Source organism: Cyprinodon tularosa, unplaced genomic scaffold (genome assembly GCF_016077235.1).
Source record: "Cyprinodon tularosa strain WSP-4 unplaced genomic scaffold, ASM1607723v1 ctg229, whole genome shotgun sequence".
NCBI classification, from domain to species: domain Eukaryota; kingdom Metazoa; phylum Chordata; class Actinopteri; order Cyprinodontiformes; family Cyprinodontidae; genus Cyprinodon; species Cyprinodon tularosa.
The window spans coordinates 1091327-1111865 of NW_024038856.1; the positions used below are offsets into that span (position 1 = coordinate 1091327).

Sequence of the window (20539 nt, forward strand, 5' to 3'; positions counted from 1 at the left end):
TGTTCCCAAAAAATGCAACTAAAAGCAGTTAGGTTGCTTTTCTTGCTTTCAGGTGCAGAATTAATGCTGCTTATTTACAGTATTACTCTTGGCTATAACACATTTACCTTTCATACAGTAACAGAAGAAGCTGAAATCCATCTTGGCTGGTTAATCAGTTTAACTAGTCTGCAGCCTGCAGCTGAACAGACACAGATACCTCCCTCCTAACATGGCACAGTTGTGTTAAACTAAATATCCTTAAGTAGATGCAAAGATGCGTGGGGAGGGGAAAACTTTTAAAATTATAGTATGAAAAATGTTTTACCATCAGGGTTTCTGTGCAACAATTTCAAAAAAATTCAGGAAATTTGTTTTAAGTTCAGATATACTGAGATCAGAATAAAATCAAAAGAGGGAGATCATCAATCTGCAGAAGTATCAACCTTTTGTTTTTATTCTCTTCCAGGGTGATTCTCTCTCCATTTAAAAAAAATCCTAAATGGAGTTTTTGTGGATTTGTCTGCTGCTGGAGGTGATCATGATGTCCATGGCTGCCAGAGGTGAGTCCCAGAAGACCCAAAAACAGTAGATTAAATCCTAGAATAAGACCTTCTCCTCTATTCTTCCCAACTGGTTGGATATTTTGATAATATTGGTGTATTAATATATGATGATGGAGTCCTTTCAGTTGGAAGAGGTTTGAATGATCTGCAGGAAATAATTCCTAGAGGTTTAGAGCAGAACAATCATCATGCTCAAATGCTGCAGATTATTATTTTTTTAAACCAATAATGATTTATCTTCCTCCATTTACATGATAAAAGTGACAGAATTATAACAAATGTTATGTAAGTATCAATTTAAACATAAAAGAGAGTTACCAACAGATAGAAAATGCAGGGAATGTGTGCGCTTCCTGTGAACTAAAGGCATGGCTGCTGATTGCGCTCGTCTTTAATCATCTGATTCTTTCTTGATGGAAAATATGAGTTCTGAGAAACGGAGTGGAATCAGTAAAGAAGGAGCGCTTTGGAGTTTGGCTTTTAGGTGATGGACCTGATCAGCGGCTGTAGGTTTCTGTCTCGTCAAAAGTAAAAGTTTTAGAAAAAGCATCCAAATATTTATTCAGTGTTTTTGAATCTGGGTTTTTTTTCTACATGAGCTGTTTGATGGGAAGCTTTTTAGGTCGTAAGTGGAAATTATTTAGATTTTTGTTTGGTCTTATTGTTTATAGAGAAGGAGCTGGCTGTTTCTATGCTCACCTGCTTCAGTTTTCCTGTCCTTCAGTTTTGCAAAGCAGCTCGTTCTCCCTGATAGTCGCCATTGCTGTTGTTCAGAGTAAAGTCTCAAAGTTTGGCTCCACAGCCTGGGACTGAGTGGAGATCTGGTTTCTACCAGCTGCTCCAGATTGAAGGTCGTAGTTGTAGAGCAAAAAGCAAAATTGCTTTTTTTGTTTTGTTTTTCTTTATAAAAAGTGGGGAAAAAATATGCCGTCATATTTTTAATAATAACATAATACCTACTTGTAGCTGGAAATTGACTGAACATTAATCTTTATTTACCTCCTGACATGCAGAGCTGCAAACCTTTGTTTTCTGTGTTGATGCTCCTTCTGGTGCTTTTGTCTACCTCCAAACTAAAAAGAAAGAGATGAAGCAGCACCTAGACAGGCATCTGATGGATGAGAGTGAGCTTCAGCCTGCAGGCTTTATAAGCAGACAGTCGTGGAGTTGGCACCCGCTGCAGAGATCACACTGAGGATGAGATTTTTTTTTTTTTGCAGGAACAAAGCTGCATTCAGCGAGGCGAGGCACAGCCAGCGCGCAGACACGGGGCAGAAAGTAAACACAGGGCCATGGACCGCAAAGAGATGAGATTAGATTAGCCTATTAGGGATGTTTGGTGTAAAATGCAGCAGCATTTCATCCCCCTCTGCCTGCTGTGTGTCAGCGAGAGTATGGAGAGATACGAGGCGAGGGATAAGGCAGAATAAAGTTAGAAGGTGATGAGAATGAGGGTGACTGGGGTTAGGAAAGGATGAAATGAAGGAATGAATGAGGGGAGTGATGGCCGACCATGGTTTCCTTCACAAATCAACTGTGAATCAGCAGACAGATTTAAATAAAACAATTTTCTTTATGTTTTACTGTCATTTTCAGCTGATACTGCATCATTTTCTTGGCCTGTAGGATTTCCTGCTCGGTTCAGTTTATTTAAAGGAACCATAACCTGGCATTTAAACATAATCAATATCCTGAAAACATCTTCAAATTTATGCTGAAGCATTTTTAGGAGGTGAATAATAATTTACCCCCTATTTCCACAAGAATCTAACTTCTACTGTATGGACGTAGCTGTAGCAAAATTAGCAGTTGCCATGGTTTATGTGCAAATGTTTCCTGGTAACTTAAACAACAGATAAAATGTTACACAAGCGGCAACAATAAGTGAGTGCCTGCAGGTTGAGGCCCTGATTGTAGTTATAGAGGCAATGTTGATGAAAGCAAGGTGGGCTAATGTTAGCGCCCTTCTAGGAATCAATCAAATCCAGGAGGAGGACCAAATTTTTTCTATTGTGGCTTTTCTGATTTGAAAAAAGAGCTTACACAGAAAAAAGCCAAGGCCCTCTGACGCTGATTTTATGACCAGTTTTAATCAAAAGCCCAACACAGACATTCTAACATGAAAAAGTCACATTTCAAGGTGAAGCATCAGAGGAAAAAGAGCTGATTGATCCATAAGAAAACACAGATTCCTCTAAGCCTTTTCATTAAAAAAAGACAAAACACCATGGTTACTTTAATCTGGAGCTTATTTAGAGGTTTATGTTGGATGCAGCAACTTTAGCCAAATGCCTTTTTAGCATCTTACTTAGACTTCATCTCCACAAACGCTGCTTGTTTAGATATGAGCTGTGCTAAATGTATGAACTTAAACAAAAAAGGTTATTTTTACATTTTCTGTTTTTTAATTTTGAAAAAAAGAGCATCTTTGAAACAGCAGTGCATTCAGCGACCTGAAGCTGTAAAAGGGATTCCTCCATCATGCACCAGGTACACCTCCCTGAGATTCCAACACTGAACCGATTTTAGGCATTTCCGTATAAAATTGTTATCATATTAGTGGCATCTGGCCTTCAGATTCTGCATAAACACTAAAGCATTAGTTCTCACAGCTGATGTATATTCCTTGTGACCAAAGTCGTGCAAATATTTAACTGTAATCATAAAACTGAAACCAGTTATGGTGCTTTAATCAGAGCCATAGTGAAAATCATGGATTTACTACAATGCAAAAAATGTATTTATGCATACAAAATTATTTTACTCATTTATTTCTTTCAAATAGAGATCTAGTCTTGCTTTGTATTGCCCACATCTGTAAGATGCGTTAAATCATTGATCCCTCTCTTAATACATAAAGCAGCTTTTTAATGGATCTTTTAGCTTCCGTTCAGCCGATCACCAGTCTGGCTCAGACAGCTGATTCTGGTCGGCAGCACATTTATTAGAACCTCTTATTGTTCATGGAATATTTCCTGCTTGACTTTACAATTCATCAAACCACATTTTTCTGCTATTTACTGTAATACAGTAAAGGAATTTCATTATTTGGGCACAATATTTATGCATCAGGAATCAACAAACTGATGAAAGATGATTGCTGAGCAAATCGTCAGCGAGTCCCCCTTTCTTGTTTGTTCCACTTTCAGTAAATGCTGCAGCGAAGTGTTTATGAACGCGGATCATATTCACTCAGGGAGCTGGATGAACAATAAACGATCATATGCAAAACATCACAGAGTGCAATGAACCATTTAAAGCTTGGCCTCGTTTACAGGCTGCAAAACGCTCGCTCATCTATTAATCTGGGGAGGTTAACAATCCTTCTACAGTGACAGTGAAGAGTTTGAGAGGTGAAATGAATCTATAATTTTTATGCTTTCTGTGGTGCTGCTTTGTTTCATGAGAGAAAAAAAGAGTGTGGAGAGGTGGAGATAAAACACAATGTCTACGCCATGATGGCAGCAGGTGTGTCCGTGGAGCTGATCCAGTGCAGCTGAGAGATTAACGGTTTCCCTGTTAGATGGACTGACCACAGGGGTCATTCATAGAGCTGGGGGCAGAACACTGTTTATCTCAATGATGTTACTGTATGTTTCAGAGAAGGTTTAATACACTTCAGGCAGGATTAAAGAGGTTTCTGGGACAGAGGCTTCGTTTGCTGAAACCATAATTTTTTCTATGAATTAAAATCTTTTTAATAACTTAGAAAATCATGAAAAGGTTTATATGTTTAATAAATTATGCGAATGATTAAACTTATCTATTAAGGATGGAGTTGAGGGGATGATTCCTGCTAAATTTTGTTTCTAAATAAAACTAAATATTCAGTTTTAATACATATGATACTACATCAGAGCAATAAATAAAATGATTTTTGATAAAGATCCTTTTAAACAGGATCTGCTCTCAGTTGTTGTTTGGGGCCCTTTTTGCATCATTGTGGCGTAAAAACATGTCACCAGAAGAAAACATTAAATAAAGATGTCCTTGAAGATTGTTGCATTCATCTTGCTTTGCCTTTTTACTTCAGGAAAAACCTGATAGTAGAGTGGTGGTTTCCGTCTCTTTCAATAGGAAAGGAGGAAGGAGGAATATCTCTCATTTTTACTAAATCTGAGGATACCTGGTGGATTTGTGTGCCTGCATTGATGGACATGAGGGATTTCTGATCTAATATGATTCAGAAGCAAAGACCAAACCCATAAACTCTGTGGCCTCCAGGTCCTGAATGCTTCTTCCTGATGGTCTGTAGAGTTTAAACAGTTTCCAGGTGATCCCGCTCTGAAGACCACCCAATATCTGGCCAACAACACAAAGTTCATCTATTGTTAGAACCGGTGCAGACAGACAAACAGCACATTAAAAAAGCATCCTCTTTCACAGCAATGCAACAAACATACAAAGAGCCAGAGAGGAGTGTAAACAGCCCCAAACACAGAGCCTGCAGGTTTACAATCCGAGGTCGCTGCTCATTCATATAACTTAGGCAGATTTGAATAACTCCCTACTGCTTTTACGTGTTACTTTTAAATGTTAAGAGCATAGAAACATCAACAGTGAGATGTAGGAAAAGATTATAACAAGGCTAAGAGAACTTTGGACAAGGAGGTGAATGCTCATAGCAAAAGAGGGAGGCTGCAACCAGGGTTGGATCTACCAATGATCTACAATTTACTGGAAATCAGGGGGAAACTACTTCAGATAATAATTATTAATATGATCAAAGCAATAAACCCCCAACAATAAAACGCTGATGGTTTTACTTATATTGTAGCTGTTGAACATTTTCCCATCCATCTATTATCTGTCAGTTGGCTACATCTCGGACAGGTCATTTCTGGGAGGAGTCTGATTAGGCCTGGATTCCAGGACATTTTTAGTGCAGGCCAATAGTGCTACACACTGCTTAATGAGTATTGATGATGCACATCTTTCTAATGGGTGAATGAATTATTGCGAACCGTTTCACTGTTTTAAGTAAAAAAAATCAAACCATCAGCATAATGTTGGATAAAATATTTGGATAAGATGTTTTTGGTGCCATTCATTAATGCTCTTTATGCCAGTAATAAACCCACTGGCCACTTTATTAAGGACGACTTTTAATAGCTTATTCACTAGAAAGAACTCCATGTATCTGATTATTCTTTGCACCAGTGATTTGGTGAGAGGTGGAGTCCACAGTGGACAGGTCACCAGTCCATCACAGGAAACCTGATAATGAAATGTTCGGATTGTTGGAGGAAGCAGGAGAGAAGCCATGCAGGGATTAGAACCCACTGTTACATTGCCAACAACATTTTAACATCAGCTCCAGCTGATACCAGCTGACGCTTCTTCCTATCATATCACCTAACATTTTGAAAGCATTTGCCACCCTCTAGTGTACTACTTATTTTATAAATACGTTTAATTTGTGTCCACTGAATCAAAACGATCATTCTCTGCATCGTGTTTTATATCTCTTTGCCTAATGGCGGCTTCTGTAGGGTAAATAACTCTTCTCGCTGTAGAGAAGATGACTCATGTCAGCGGAGTGATGCCGTCTGTGTGAGAACTGGGGGAGATGGTGGTGGGGAACATCCTGACTCCTCTGGGTGAACCAGAACATACCACAGACAGATGCTTCAAACAAATGACTTCATGGTAAACAAACTGGGACTCATCAGCAGCTTGCTGCTGTAAATTGCCTACGACATGCTGTTAACAATGAAATGACCTGGTTTTAGTGTTCATCAGGCCTCCTCAAGGTTTAGGAGCAGATTTTTCTCTGCAGCTGCAGGCTGCTGCTTAGAAAAAACAGGCTGTGGAGCTCAGTACCTCTTGTTTGGGTGGAATTTATTATCCATCCATGCGTTTGGAGACATTGGTCGCTTCTTTAGTCATCAGGTTATAATCAGTTAAATAAGAGGGGGGCTGCAGTGACATCCACTTTGACTCGGTTGGTTCCTCTTGTTAAATCCTACCGTCTGGCCAAATGTTCTTTCACTGTGCTTCAGGTGTGGGAATGCAGTCTGGCCCAGCTGCATGTGGTGGATTTCAGGTTGCTCTCTGCTCCAGCTGCCTCTACATACAGTCACTATGTATCTTTAGGTTGCAGTGATTTAAACAGACGGAGGACCTCGATTCTCTGTCAAGTTCTTCCTGCTCAGCTGGGTGTTTCGCTTCTTTTACAACCGCCATTCGGTCGCTCAGAGTTTTATGGGGTCTGTTAATGCTAACACCTATTAGGCACCATTTAGATAAAGTCTGTGTTTGCTTTGACTTTGCTAATGGTGGGGTATTAGGGGTATGCCTGGTCGGCCTCTGCGGGGGTTGACAGCATGTTAGGCTGATGTTTGCAGAGGGGGGGAAGCAGAAAGAAAAGCAATGGAAGCAGATAAGATAGAAGGAGGAGGCTGTGTGAAAGAAGCAAACAAGAATACAATGGCTTTAACCTCTTCAACTCAGTTAAACCTTCATTTTATCCACGGAAATATTTAGTGAAGCACCAGTCAGTTTGCCCGTTTTAATTCTCTAATCAACAGAAGAGATGCTGAAAAACAGGATTTTGCATGATCTCTTGTCGAGTTAATTAGATGCCAGAGAAAAGTTTAAACACATTCCACATTTTTCCTTCTTTATTGGTTAATTTTCTTAGAGTAAAAATCAACAAATTTGGAAAATCTGTTTTTCCTGGTAAAAAAACCTGAATGATGCATCAACTTTCAGAAATAGAAATCATCACTCTGGAGCGTACTTGTTCAGAGCGGCTTGCCTTTCATGTTCGGTTTCAGACATGTTTCTGCTTTATTTCTTCCATATCGTGTGTCGCTAGCAGACCTGACATGTTCCGATTATTTTGATTTTTCCTCTTATGGTTGCATGTGTCCTTGCAGAGATTTTTCCCTCTATATTTGACCTTGCTCCTTTCGTCTCCCTCCCTGTGTTCCTCCGCTGCACCGCCGGTGCTGAGTGGGCTGTGGCGCCACGCTGCCTTATTGTGGTCTCAGTGGGGTTGGGGTCTGCTTGGTCAATGCTGTGGTTCAGCGGGTCAGAGGGCAGGACGCGGATCAGGGAGGGGTTTTTGCACACACACACAGTGAGTGTGTGTGCTCACTGTGCTGGCATGTGTTTGTAAAGTAGAGTCAGAGAAAGCACATGCCGGCACCAGAGGGGATTGAAATAACACACCAGGAACCCCACTGGACCAAATCAAGCTGCTTTCACTCTGCTTCTTGTTTCCCCTGGGGGGGGGGGGGGGGGGGGGGGGGGGGGGGGTTGGGGTGTATTGTTTTGTTTCTGGGTTGTTGTTTTTTTAAAGTCAGCAGAACCGAACCTGAAATTCACAAGCAGAAAAAAAAAATGAATTCTTCCCCATTATGAGGACTGTTGAGTCGTATTTGTTCTGCTCCGTTTATTGCAGTTCTTCAGGTTTTGTCTATGGAGCTGGAGCTCAGCTTTCAGGGTCTCTGGTTTTGGTAAAAATTGAAGCTCCACAGATGCTGTGACTCTTTCCTCCTGTAGCACTCATTAAAACATTTCACCTAAAATTTAAGATTCATGTAACTTTATTACATTACTAATTCTGCTTTACCTTATTACTAAATACATAAACCTGATGATTATTTATATCAAATAAATAAGCGTTATAATACAAAGGAATATGCATCGTGTAAAGTTGGTTTAATAGATTTTTAGAATTAGGGCTTCAACTAATGCTAATTTCGCAACTCGATTATGTGTTGATTATTTTTTATATTAATCAATTCATAATCGGATTACCAAAGGTTCCTTAAAGAATGATTTTTCAAAATTAAACAGGGTGAAACTTAACTCTGCCACTTAAGGAGTTCTGGATGGAGCATATTGACAGATGAAAAAGATGTTTGAAAATCTTAAATGTAAAATGCTCACATAATTTTTTTTTTTTTTTTATATATGGTATAATTGCTGCTCAAGGGAGGTTGCTCTGTCAGCTAAAGACATCTTTTACAGTCTCTATACTCTGATTAACGATTAATTGATTACTAATTTAGTTGAAGATTATTTCAATAATCAATTAATCCAATTCATTTCAACCTTAGTTAGAATTATCTTTAGAAAAGTAAATGGGAATATGTGATGTAATAAAATTAAAAATCTTAAAATTTGCACAAAATATTTTTGTGTTTCTATGCTTGATAATTTATGTTTGACCATTTTAACAGGATGTATTTTTTGACATAAATTGTTCCCTGTCCCTGGTTGCTGTGTAGTTTTTTTTCTTCACCTTTGCTCTGCTTGAGCTCTAATGCTGCAGTTTTTTTTTTTTTTCAAAATATTCTCCATCTGAATTACCTGATATTTTTATCTGTTGATTGATTAAAACATTTTTTCCATTGAAATTCATAATATGCTGAATATTTATCCAGCTAAAATATTTACATGGCATCTGGCCATTAAGTAAATATCAGAAAGATTACAGCCTGTTGATTTTCTATTTTATTTCTGTTATGCCTGTCTTCTCTCTATTGTTTATTGTGTTAAAATGTTTTTTTTCCTTTTTCTGAGCTGAATAGATAATGATAATGATTCTAAATAGTAAATATGTTCAAATTCAGGGTTTTCATTAAAACAAATTGGAACAGGAAGTTCTTTTATTTTGATATTTCCTGCATGAAGCGTTCTTTTAATATTGGGGCTGGTTTAGCTGCAACAGTTTGACAATAAGTTATGTTTATTTTGTTCCTAAATAAAGTGTTAAATAGAAAAAAACTCTTGAACTGTTTTCTAAATATTCCTATTTTTATATCATTAAGTGTTTGAATTGTGTCCAAATAATTATCGTTTGCTATTCCCTTTTTTACTGCTATAAGTACAGGTGTTATTACACTAAGAAAACTACAAGGCCTGTGCTACAGATCTGCAGTGTGCTACATCGAAATGAATTTATTCCCACAAATGTAGCTTTACTCTCAAAACCTCCTGAATCTGGTTAAAAAATATTAAGAAACTTAAGGCTTAGTCCCAGCTCCTTCCTCATGAATGGTGTCCCTTTAATGAAAGTTGTCCAGCTGTAGGTAACATTTGGGAAGCCTGGGTGTGAAATATGCAGAAAAGCACCAGATAAGGCTGACAAAGCGGTTCTCAACATGCAAAAGTTGCCATTAAGGCATCATTATTAATGTCGTTCATGAACATTGTAAATAATATCTGCTGAATGTTTCCAAAAAACACTCAGTTCCTTTTTCAAGGTTTCAGAATAAAGCAAAGTAAGAAATCCCAAAGCAATACGAGCAAACGGACCAGAGGACCTGAAAGCTGGCACACCAGCTGTCCATGTGGAATCCATACTCTGGCCCGGGGTGGGGGGGTTAGAGTAGTGTGAGAAATGTGGGGGTGGGGACCATCACAGCCACACTAAAACCAAACGTATACCTTTCTGTCGACTCGCTGCTATTTTTTTTCCCCCCGCCTGTGTGGAATCCAAGCCGAATGTAGACATACGGTGCCTTCCTTTATGTCTATAAAGGATCTAATCTCACTGGAAAACAGTCTAGTTTGGATTAAAAATCAGCTGAGATTAGATTTTTTTTTCCCCAAGTCTTTTAGAAAGTGTAAATCAAGGCAAACCGTCACTAATTTCGTCACATTATAGTTTGGTCCATTATTTCCAGCAGGTGATATTAAATAGCCTGAATATGTTGATTTACATGTAGAACCTGGTCATTGATTTTAATCCCCAGAAGCATGAATGTGTTTATGAATGCTGTAACATCTGGATTAAAAACATCACTGTAAAGTTGTATGACTTTAACAGAGAACACTAATAGGCAGCAATAGCTATGAGAACAACATACTCCTGTGTACCAAGTCAAAGGGTCATAGAAACTTTCACCAAGCCCAGCAGCAAGTTTATTAGAGATTTTAGGAGCATGCACTCCATATTTTTGCTTTGGTTAATATCAACTGATTACTGATATCCGTATTGAATTGGGACTTTGATTGGTGGTCATACAAGGTAATTTCTCCAGTTTTTTTTTTAAACGATTAAACTATGTAGTGGCCTTTAACTCCACTTCTTTTACTTCTTCCATTTCTTCCATTTTCAACACCAAAATAATGCTTTTCTGCTTGCTTTAGGAAAATTTACTCTACAGTGTATCCAATGATTGAAAAAAAACATGGTTTTCAGTTTCTAAACCGGCCATTCACCAATCCCAATGAACCAGGCTATAAATCTGATGATTACCAGTTTATATCTCCTTGCTTCTTTTCTTAACTGTGAAGTCAAAGCCTCGGACCCCCAGACTGGAGATATGTGCTTTGAAATAAGCCAGCCTGGTTCGGCTGTCCTTAAAGGCTTTAGGCTGCTGCCATGGTTTGACCTGAGGCTTCGCTCTGAGGTGAGGCGGTGAGAAATGGGCTGTAAAAATGTCTGAACCCAGGAGTTTATATCTAACACATTGTGGTCCAACGATTTCAGGACTTTAGTTTGAGCCAAAATATACTCTTAGTTGATTATTGTTAATAAATTGAAAAGCAACAGAGGAGGGTATGGCTGACAAGTGCTGCATTTTTTCCCAAAGCAAGAAGCCAAACATTGACCAGGATCTGTAAAAGATTCTGAAAACAGATCCTGGTTCAGCTACACTGAAACCAGGGACCTTAATCCCCCAGTGTGCTAACGTCTCAGAAAGTCCTACAGACCGGTAAGCTGTATTAATCATTCCCCACTACATGACCCTTCATACTGGCCAGTTCAGCATACTTATTATCCAGAGGTAATTCCTGTGTTGTGCTGGCACCATCGACACATTGAGACACAACAGGCCTATTCTTTACATGCAATTAACAAAGGTACTTAGTAGACTTATGCTTTCTGGGGTTTAACTGCTGAGCTGTCTGCGCTTCAGAGGAGGCAGTTGGATGGAAAGTGGGGGTAGAAAAAGATTTGAAGGTTTACTTTTGGAGTTTTACTTCCATTGAAGAAGGTGATTTATTTTCAGACGGCCTCTGATGTTTCAGGCTTTGTTTTGTTTTAAGCAATGGGTCTTAGAGAGATGTCATAATAATCTGGAAATAGAACTTTATTCTTCATTTAAAGAGGATTCTAATACTAAATTAGTTAACAGTTATTTTAATAGATTATGAATTTGATTGATTGTTTTAGCCCTTTTTAGTTAACTTTATTACTTCACAAAAAATGTCCAATGCTAAAACAAAAGAGGAACGAAACGTATTTATTGAAAGTAAGAATATGAAAGATAAGAAAATCAACAATATGATGAGAGAGAACTGAGTCCCTTTAAATGAAGAATATCCTCATTTCTTTTACAGTAAAGTTTTTTTTTATGTTGCATGGGGATGATGAGTCAAATGGTTTCATAAGATCAAGGAACTGGTTTTAAAGAGCACTTTACCTCTAGGGTTCTTTAGATAGATTTTATAGACAAAAGTACAAGTTGAAAAAATATCATGTCTAATATGTTGATTAATTAAAAAAAAATGCTTCTGTTTCAGAAAGAATTGCTAGTCTAGAAGTCTAAAGGTATTTTATGCATATAAAATGGATTTATATTTGGCCAAGTAGTATTGAAACAATTATTTAATTAATTGTTTTCAACAGAATCCTTCCTTGTTATATGTTTTTTACCAGTAAATAAAATAATGAAAAGCTTTTATTTACAGCTCCATTTGAATAAAAATACATTAATCTTAATTATTTAAATTAGCTATAGATGGCTGCTTGAAAACTAAAGAGAAGAAGAAACTTCAGCCTCATTTTAAGAAAAAAGGTCCTGGGAAGAGTTTCTGTGAAAACATCACCAAGACGCTGAGCAGATCTTTAGTGGTGATCTGCATGTTTCTGATGGTGGGAAACACCACAGGGGTTCCAGAATCAAAGGTTTAAAATCCCTGGCATGCAACATTATTTCCTTATACTCTGTGGACTATTTCAATATTTTCTAGTTCCTCTCTCAAGCGTGTCAGACAAACATATATTAAGACCACAAGTGTTGTTGGTGAAGCAGGAACAAACATAAGAGGATAAAAGAGATCAGTAACTGCAATGTTTTCCTTTTACTGGCCTCTGCGGAGGAATAAATCAAGGGAAATCATCTAGATAGCGACTTAATGTTAACATAGTTGGATTCTTGATTAGGCTGTTTCTGTGGTTATTCTCATCAGTCTTGATACTCTCATCAATCAACTTTATAGTTGGAGCAAACTTCATTTTAGGGTCACATCTGCTCAAATCTGATCTACTGTATCTGACTTTTTATGTTTTCACATGAAACACAGCACCAGCAGTGATTCTATAGGCAGCATTGAGGGGTCAAAATGTCTTTTGTGGCTACTGTGGTGTTATTAGGTGTCAGAAATACTCCTGACGATGCTTACCCCTGCTTAAGGCCAATAGTCTCCACTCATAGTCTCCACAACCGCCAAATCTGTCTCTGTGCGCGACCACGCCCTCCGCTCAGAGGTTCTGCAACCTTCGTCGCACACCTCAAAAAAATCCTGACTACATGTCGGAAGGTCGCAAACCCACGCAGACCCCAAGCGGAAGTGCGCAGACAAAAAGCAGCTGTGATTGGTCCTTGGTATGCCTTTCCGGCTGTCTGTGTGGTCGTCCTTCTCAATTCGGTGCCGCGGCGCGCCATTTTTAAAAACCAAGGAGTAATAACAACAATGGATAACCATGACCAAAGGCTGATTGAGGAGGTTTGGAAGTACAACCACTTGTACGATGCCTCAGATATGTTGTTTTGGAAAATAAAGACTCCCGCCGGCGCCGCCGAGGAAGTTCTCGTGACCATCCGGCGAATATTCTCGCGAGTTCTCGAATAGGGTCCCCCTTGCGCTTTGGTGGGAAACTGTGCGTCCCTCGAAATTCAGACCGAAGTTGCAGAAGCATACCAGCAAAACTGGTTCGCGACCAGACGCAAGTGACATTTGTTGTGTGCGGTTGCAGAAGTATGATCCGCCCTTTAGTGGGTCGCGCTGTTGTTGAAATTTAAACTCTTTGAAACGCTATTTTCTGTATTTTGAGGTGGAATGCAGCAAACTTTTTGTCTTTGTTACAACACTGCTTTTTCCTGATTGAGGGAAGTATGTGTGCTCGACAAGAGGAAGACAAGAGATGATTTTTAGGTACAGTATTATGTTTAATAGGTTAATTCAAACAATTAGAAAGTGTAACTCAAACGTACTGCAAATGGTGAAACTTGATTGTTAAATATACAAGTTGAACAATGACAAACTGAAAAACAGTCTACAAATACTAGAGCACAATCCACAAACCAACAGAGGAGAAAGTTCCAGGACTGCTTTTATTTATGTATATTTACTGTGTAGAGAATACAGCTGACACTGAAAGTAATTCTGAAACTTGATTGTCCCGCGAATGAAGTTGCCAACATTTCAAAGAAGAATGTTTTCAAGATGACTTGGATAATAGCGCATTGTGACAAACACCAGATACAGCATTGGGACTTGTTTAACAGCCGATACCGCAGTGTGACGTCACAAACCGGTACATGGCAGTAGTGTTCTTTGACAAACATGGATGCCTCCGGTTAAGCACATTCAAATGAAACTACTGTTAATTAAAATGACTTATCAATTATTGAACAGTATATAATAATTTCATATTTAAAGTACTTTCAGAAGTTTGAATTCTGAACATGACCAGACTTAAAAAAATCAGTGTTGGTCGATCTGTAATCAGGACCAGCAGCAACTGGTGTCAGATCCCCATTGAACCAGTTTTGATATTGGGCAAAAATAATCTAAGAAAATATAAAGGAAAAGCAGAACTATCATAATTTGATTACACTGGGGTTTGGTATGGACCATAAACACCATAAATCATTAACTATAAACACTCTTTGGACTTTGACTAGACCCCTCCAAAGCCTTGGTGTGTCTTAAGGTGTACTCTGGATCATTGTCCCGCTTTCTGACCCGAGGTGACAAACTGATGGTCAGACAACCCTCAAGGTATTCTGCCAGAGAGCAGAACTGGTGGTTTTTATCAATTAGATCTAGTTGTCTTGTATATAAACAAAACCAAACCAATTTATGTTTAAGTTTTTGTATAGCTTTGTAAACCCCTGTCATTTAAACGCAGAACTCTTTCTATTCTTCTGTTCTACTGTATAACGACTCAGTTGATGAAAATAAAAAAGTATAAGTATTTCCAGTAATTTCTGGAATCTTTTTCTGCTGTTGCATCTTTTTTTTTATTTTAGCCTTTCTGGAGATTTTTAGATGAAGTGATGTGTAAAGGAAGTCCTGATTACCATGTCTCACACCCAAACACACAGGAGACTAAGACAGTGATCAGAGCTGAACAAATGGACTTAGTCACGGCTGAAGATTGGTGTGGAATGTGGGAGGGGGGCACACGTTTGTGTGTGTGTGTGTGTGTGTTATGTGCATGCTTGGAATGCTTGACTCCCCACTCAGTGAACCAGAAAACCCACAGGTGGTGGAGGTGGAGAAAATGCAATGAAGAGAAGGAGGAAGTACAGGAGGAAGAAGAGACACAGCCTCCTCTTTTCCTGTAGCGCTGGACGCCTCTCACTCACCATCAAGTTCAGATAAGGAGTAAATGACTCAAACAACAAAAGCAGATAATGAAACACTTAAGGCAACCACAGAGGTGGTCACCTGTGTTGTATAACAGCTGCGGTGCATCGATAATTAGATCCAGCTAAGTTTATATATAACAGCAATAAACAACACAAGTCATCTCAAGACAATTCAATCAAGTCATACAGACAGATAAATAATTCTGCTTAAACCCCGACTTACATGTGGATTTACCAGCAGTGGAAAACTGTATGTTTGGTGTTTAGTCCCATATGGTGGATAATCATCAACATCAGCTCCAATCAGCAGTGATGTAAACATCAGCCTGACAGAGACAGAGGTTTACTGTGCAAGCATCAGTTCTATTTGTCTTCACTCAGGATCCACTCCTTTCATTAAGAGCTAAACTGTTTTTATCGGCTGATTGTTTTGTTCAGTTTTCATTTACCCATAAATAAAGTGACAAAGTTAAAGAAATGTTGAGAAAATTTTTTTTTAAACAAATTAAAAATTCATATATATATATATATATATATATATATATATATATATATATATATATATATATATATATATATATATATATATATATATATATATATATATATATATATATATATATATCAGAATCAAAATAACTTTATTAATCCCTTGGATGAAATTATTTTTTTTGCAGTGCAACCATTTACAGAAGAGAGAAAATTAAGATTGTAAGTACAATAGAGAAAAATAGAATATAGCATAAGCGAATAAAGTAAGTAAAAAATGACATCCTTCCCATATAAACATTGTAAAATGAATAAAATAAGAATAAAATAAGGATCACATTATATACAATCAACAGTATTTACAATTTACAATGCTGATCAGTACCAAATTATTACACATGACCTGGTTATTGAGCATAGTGAAGTAATGAAATAAATAAATAATAAGCAATGAAATTAAATGAATAAAAACAGGACTTACTGGCTGATACTATTTTTATTTCATTTTACTAACAAAACGTAGTAATAATAAAGACTTTCAGGTTTCTAAGTGTAAATACAGTACCTTAGTATCAAATTTACATACTCAAATACATGTTCATGCAGAACCTATTCGGCCTCTGATGGGAATCAGAACAACAGCAGAGGAAAGGTTTAGAATTTAAAAAGATTCAGGATTTAAATCTGTTTCAGATTTGGTGCTGAGTGGACAATCCTCAGCTATTTAAGCAGGGTTCTTCCTGGACCTGGGATCATTGGGGGCTGAGCCCACCACCTAGTAGGGGAATCATTTAACCCAAAAAATGTATTTCTATTAAAGCCTTCTTGAGCACTCTGGTACCTTGTTTGAAGCCAAACAATGCAATATGTACAACCTGTTTTATGTAAACATCTAGAGACATCATTTAATGAAACAATAAATATCAGATCAACAGGTTGCAAAAAACCTCAGAAAATAAATGATATTCGCTCTGGGACGAAGCAAAGAGCAGGGATGAATGTGATTTTAAATTCTTGCTGCTATATACAAACAGTTACTGGCTTATAGTGTTTTCTTACACCCTGCCTGCATGTTTAAACATTAGACCAATATAACATACATAAAACAGCTAAATTACACTTTTTTTATTTTCTATTATTTCTAGCTTCTCCATTTTTATTATTGGAGAAATGAATAAATAATAAAATAAACATTCAGGCTAACTGACTAATATAGACTTTTTCCTTTTAGCTATTTTGAGGCTAATGTAACACCCACAGAGGTCTGTCTTGAAAGAAAGATATACTGATTGATTAAAAATCTAAAGTTTCATCATTAAATAAGTTTCACCCTTTACACCCCCTTCAACTCTTTAATTATTTAAAAAAACGCCTTATACTGTGATGGCAACCCAGAGCTTAATACAAAAATCTATTAGTCATTTTTGTGACAATACAAGAAACCAACATCATAATTCGATGAATAGAAAGAGAGGAATTACAAGACAGAAATATTCCAAGATCTTTGTGCCTTTTTCATCCGGGTCTATATACACAATAAACAGTAAAATGAGGAAATTGAATTGAGGATATAATATAGGGATCTCTTTTGTTGAAATTAAATAGTTTTAAACCTATTCTAATGAGATGGAAGAAAGAAAATACTAAAGTTAGACTAAATATACTGCAGATGTTGTTTTTTAGCCATATGTAGTTTGAGTTACGAGTGCAGAGACAGCTGAGACAACAGAGAATTAGGCCCACCACACACCCAATGAAGAGCATGTATGAGGCTTAGACACAGCGCAACTGTCTCACAGCGATCAGGAAAGGGCATGGATGGGGGTTTAGATAAAAGTGTATAAAACTCATTATCACCTTGTCATCATGATTGAGCTGCTTGATTTTCACATCATTTTAAAATTTTATTTCGAAAATATCTGACTTAAATCATTCCTTTGTTTTACCAGTTCCATGGTGGCTCTTCCTGCCCATTTTCTTTCTTTATTATGCCAACTTTCCTCTATGACAATACATAAATAAATAGTATCAGCACCGTAGCCTATAAAACATGGATGATCGCCTACCGAGAGGGGAGGACCAATGGGTCAGTTGTCCCACGTAGAGAGGGGACCTGAATCAGTAGATCGTAGATCTATGCCCATAAATATTTTTTTATTCTTCTTTTTTTTTTTTTAAGAAATACTGCTTTATTCTTAAGTTATATAAAATCTTTTTCTATTAATATTTTCTTCCTACGATTCTTTGCATTATTGGGGAATTACCTCTAATGATTACGTCACTGACGCAACTTCTTTAAAGTTTATCAAGCTGCGATACATAAGGCTTGCTGCGCTGCAGGTAAAGAAAATACAAAACATGAATGCTGCATCAGGCAGCGGCTCCATCACTTTAACATAGAAACAGCACTGCAGCTCTGTAAGGGACCAAGGTAAGAAGCATGAGGAGTCACAGGGTTTAATACAAAAATTGGGTTTTTCTTTTAAACCCAAAAAAATAAACTTACAAAAAATACATGGGTTCAAGTCATAAAAGAGGTCAACCAAATAGAGAAAATTTGACTCAAGCAAACTGTGCCCAAACTAACTGACTGCATAAACAAACATAACTGACCTCACTATGACACACAAGGGTATATATACACTGAGTGATCAGACCATTAACACAATAGGGGTAATTCAAACTAAACAAACAATCACAAATTACAAACATTGGCAGTACGGTTAGGTTTGGCCAAAAACTTATCTATAACTTAGAAAAATGAAAACACACCAACCGCAAGACAAATCCTAAGCAAAAAATGAGAAAAGGAAAATTCAAATTCCCCCCTTTTAGCAGCAGCTGGTGGAACAGTCCAATTCCCCTCCTGTATTTAGCAGATCTGAGCCCTGGCTGCCATCCTTTGTCTGGCCAAACTCCTTGGCACATTAGAAGGTAGGAAACAGATTAGTGATAAAAACCAGAAAGAGATATGAATGAGTGCAAATAAATACAGTGAATTAAATGTGCGCGCTTACAAATAGAATACATGTATTTGAACTAAGAATAAAGTTTTATTGCAAAATAAAGCGTATGGATTAAATAAATAAAGGTGCTTGTATAGTACAGACTTAAGGTGTGGCCATAGGTTTGGCCATCACAAGCTCTTACCTGAGGAAGCTGCCTCAAGGTAAGAAGCTGCCTTTGGAGGACTCTAACTTGCAGAAAGTCTGCTGGCAGTCGCAGCTTATATCTGCTCTGATGGCGCACCCCAAAAAAAAAACAGTATTTTCTGTCAAGGATTCGTTCCCCATCTTTAGATATCCTATTATTATGAGCGTACCAACAGAAAATGTAAAGCTGCAATGTATTAAATTTGACTAATGTGACTGCCAGACGCGTCCACGGCTGCATCAGACAGATACTGCAGTGGTGAGATGATCCATATTCTGCTGTGTGCTCTATTCTAAACTTGTCACACAAGCTATAAATGGGATCCATTGTGATTGGAGCAGGTGTTGAAAGCTGAAACTGCTGCATATTCTGTCAATTAAAAAGTGGTAAAATCTCTGTTTGTAAATGTAAAAATTTAGTTAATGTTGCATTAATAAACTAATTAGTGTTGTGTTTAATCTATTACTTAGGAAATCTTGGCTTGAATTAAAGTTAAGCTTTCAAACATGATACATATGGTTTAACTGGTGACCTATATTAGGAGATGATTCGTTTGCTCATCTGAAACAGAGACGAAAGCACAACTACTGGATTTCCTCAAAGATTAAACAAATAGCCAATGAAAGAGAAGAACAACATTTTAATTTTGGTTTGATATTTTGAATCAAGAATTGAACTTTATGATCAACAAACAAATTGCTTTTACAAATATACAAATTAATTTTGAATATAATCTTTAGGTTTATATCATTTCTAAAATATCTGTCACTTTTCTTCAGCTCTTTAGAAATGAACCAAAGAATGCTGAAATTATTTGTTGTTTCATTTAAGACAGGAGTCTGATTAATAATAAAACAAAAAATCCCCATCTTCATAGTAATTATTTAGTTTTAGGTTTTCCTTCTACATTTATAAACATATCACCTTTCTTTGATGTTGTACTCCTTAATATTTTTTTTAGTTAAGCATAGTCACAATTTAACACAATTGCTTCATGTTAGCAGGGTAGGACATAAAACGATTGTGTTAGTAACTAAATATGATGAAGTAAATGCCAAAAACGGTTGCATTATTTTTTTGTCTGAGACTTTTTGCAAAAAAAGAAAACACATTTTTGTGATTAAAATTTTTGCTAAAAACAGAGGAGCTGCTGCCACGGCAGATTAGTTGCTAAAAGAGCCACTTTCTCTCAACTTTTAAGCAGAAGATATAGAGCTCCGTCTCAAATCACCGCTTGCTGATCAGAGAAATTCAGCATATTGTTTAAGTTGATGGAGACTAGAGCACCCAAATTCCCAGTCGCAGACTTTTTACCTTCATGGTTTTCTTAGAGAATCTAACCCACAGGTGCTGTATCCTTCATTGGATGCAGCACCTAAATCTGTCAAGGTGTTATAAACTTTTATTTTTCATGTTAATATGATATTGAGTCAGTTGGACACAACCTAACAGAAAAAAAAACATTACCCAAAAAGCTAAAGATTTTCATGTGATGAAAACACAGTGGAGTAAGGAAAGTACAAAATGGATTTCTAAGCTGTTATCATAAACATCATTATTTACCTATAAAGTCGCAATAGCACGGAACAAAAAAAAAAAAGGTTTGGCAGAAAAAGTTGTATCTTTATCTGCCAAAACAATTTTCTTCATAAAATCTTGGTGGTGTTCCCCTGAACACAAGCTTTGATGATTGGACTGTCCCTCTTTCTCCTTCCTCAGCATGACAGCCCCCCTCACAGCAAATATTCGCCTCTTTATCACAGGCAGCTGCTGGTGCCGTCTTTGTGT

The 20539-nt window shown here is 37.3% G+C and overlaps 1 protein-coding gene across 1 annotated transcript in view; it reads left to right on the forward strand.

Annotated features, from left to right (window-relative positions):
• The first annotated feature begins 454 nt into the window (after window positions 1-454).
• The window catches only part of fgfrl1a (fibroblast growth factor receptor like 1a), a 97557-nt gene continuing 77472 nt past the window's right edge, over window positions 455-20539 (forward strand). Inside the window, exon 1 of the mRNA XM_038286634.1 lies at window positions 455-542. Coding sequence (XP_038142562.1) covers window positions 482-542 — 61 coding nt within the window. The 5' untranslated portion in view covers window positions 455-481. The remainder of the gene's footprint in view (window positions 543-20539) is intronic.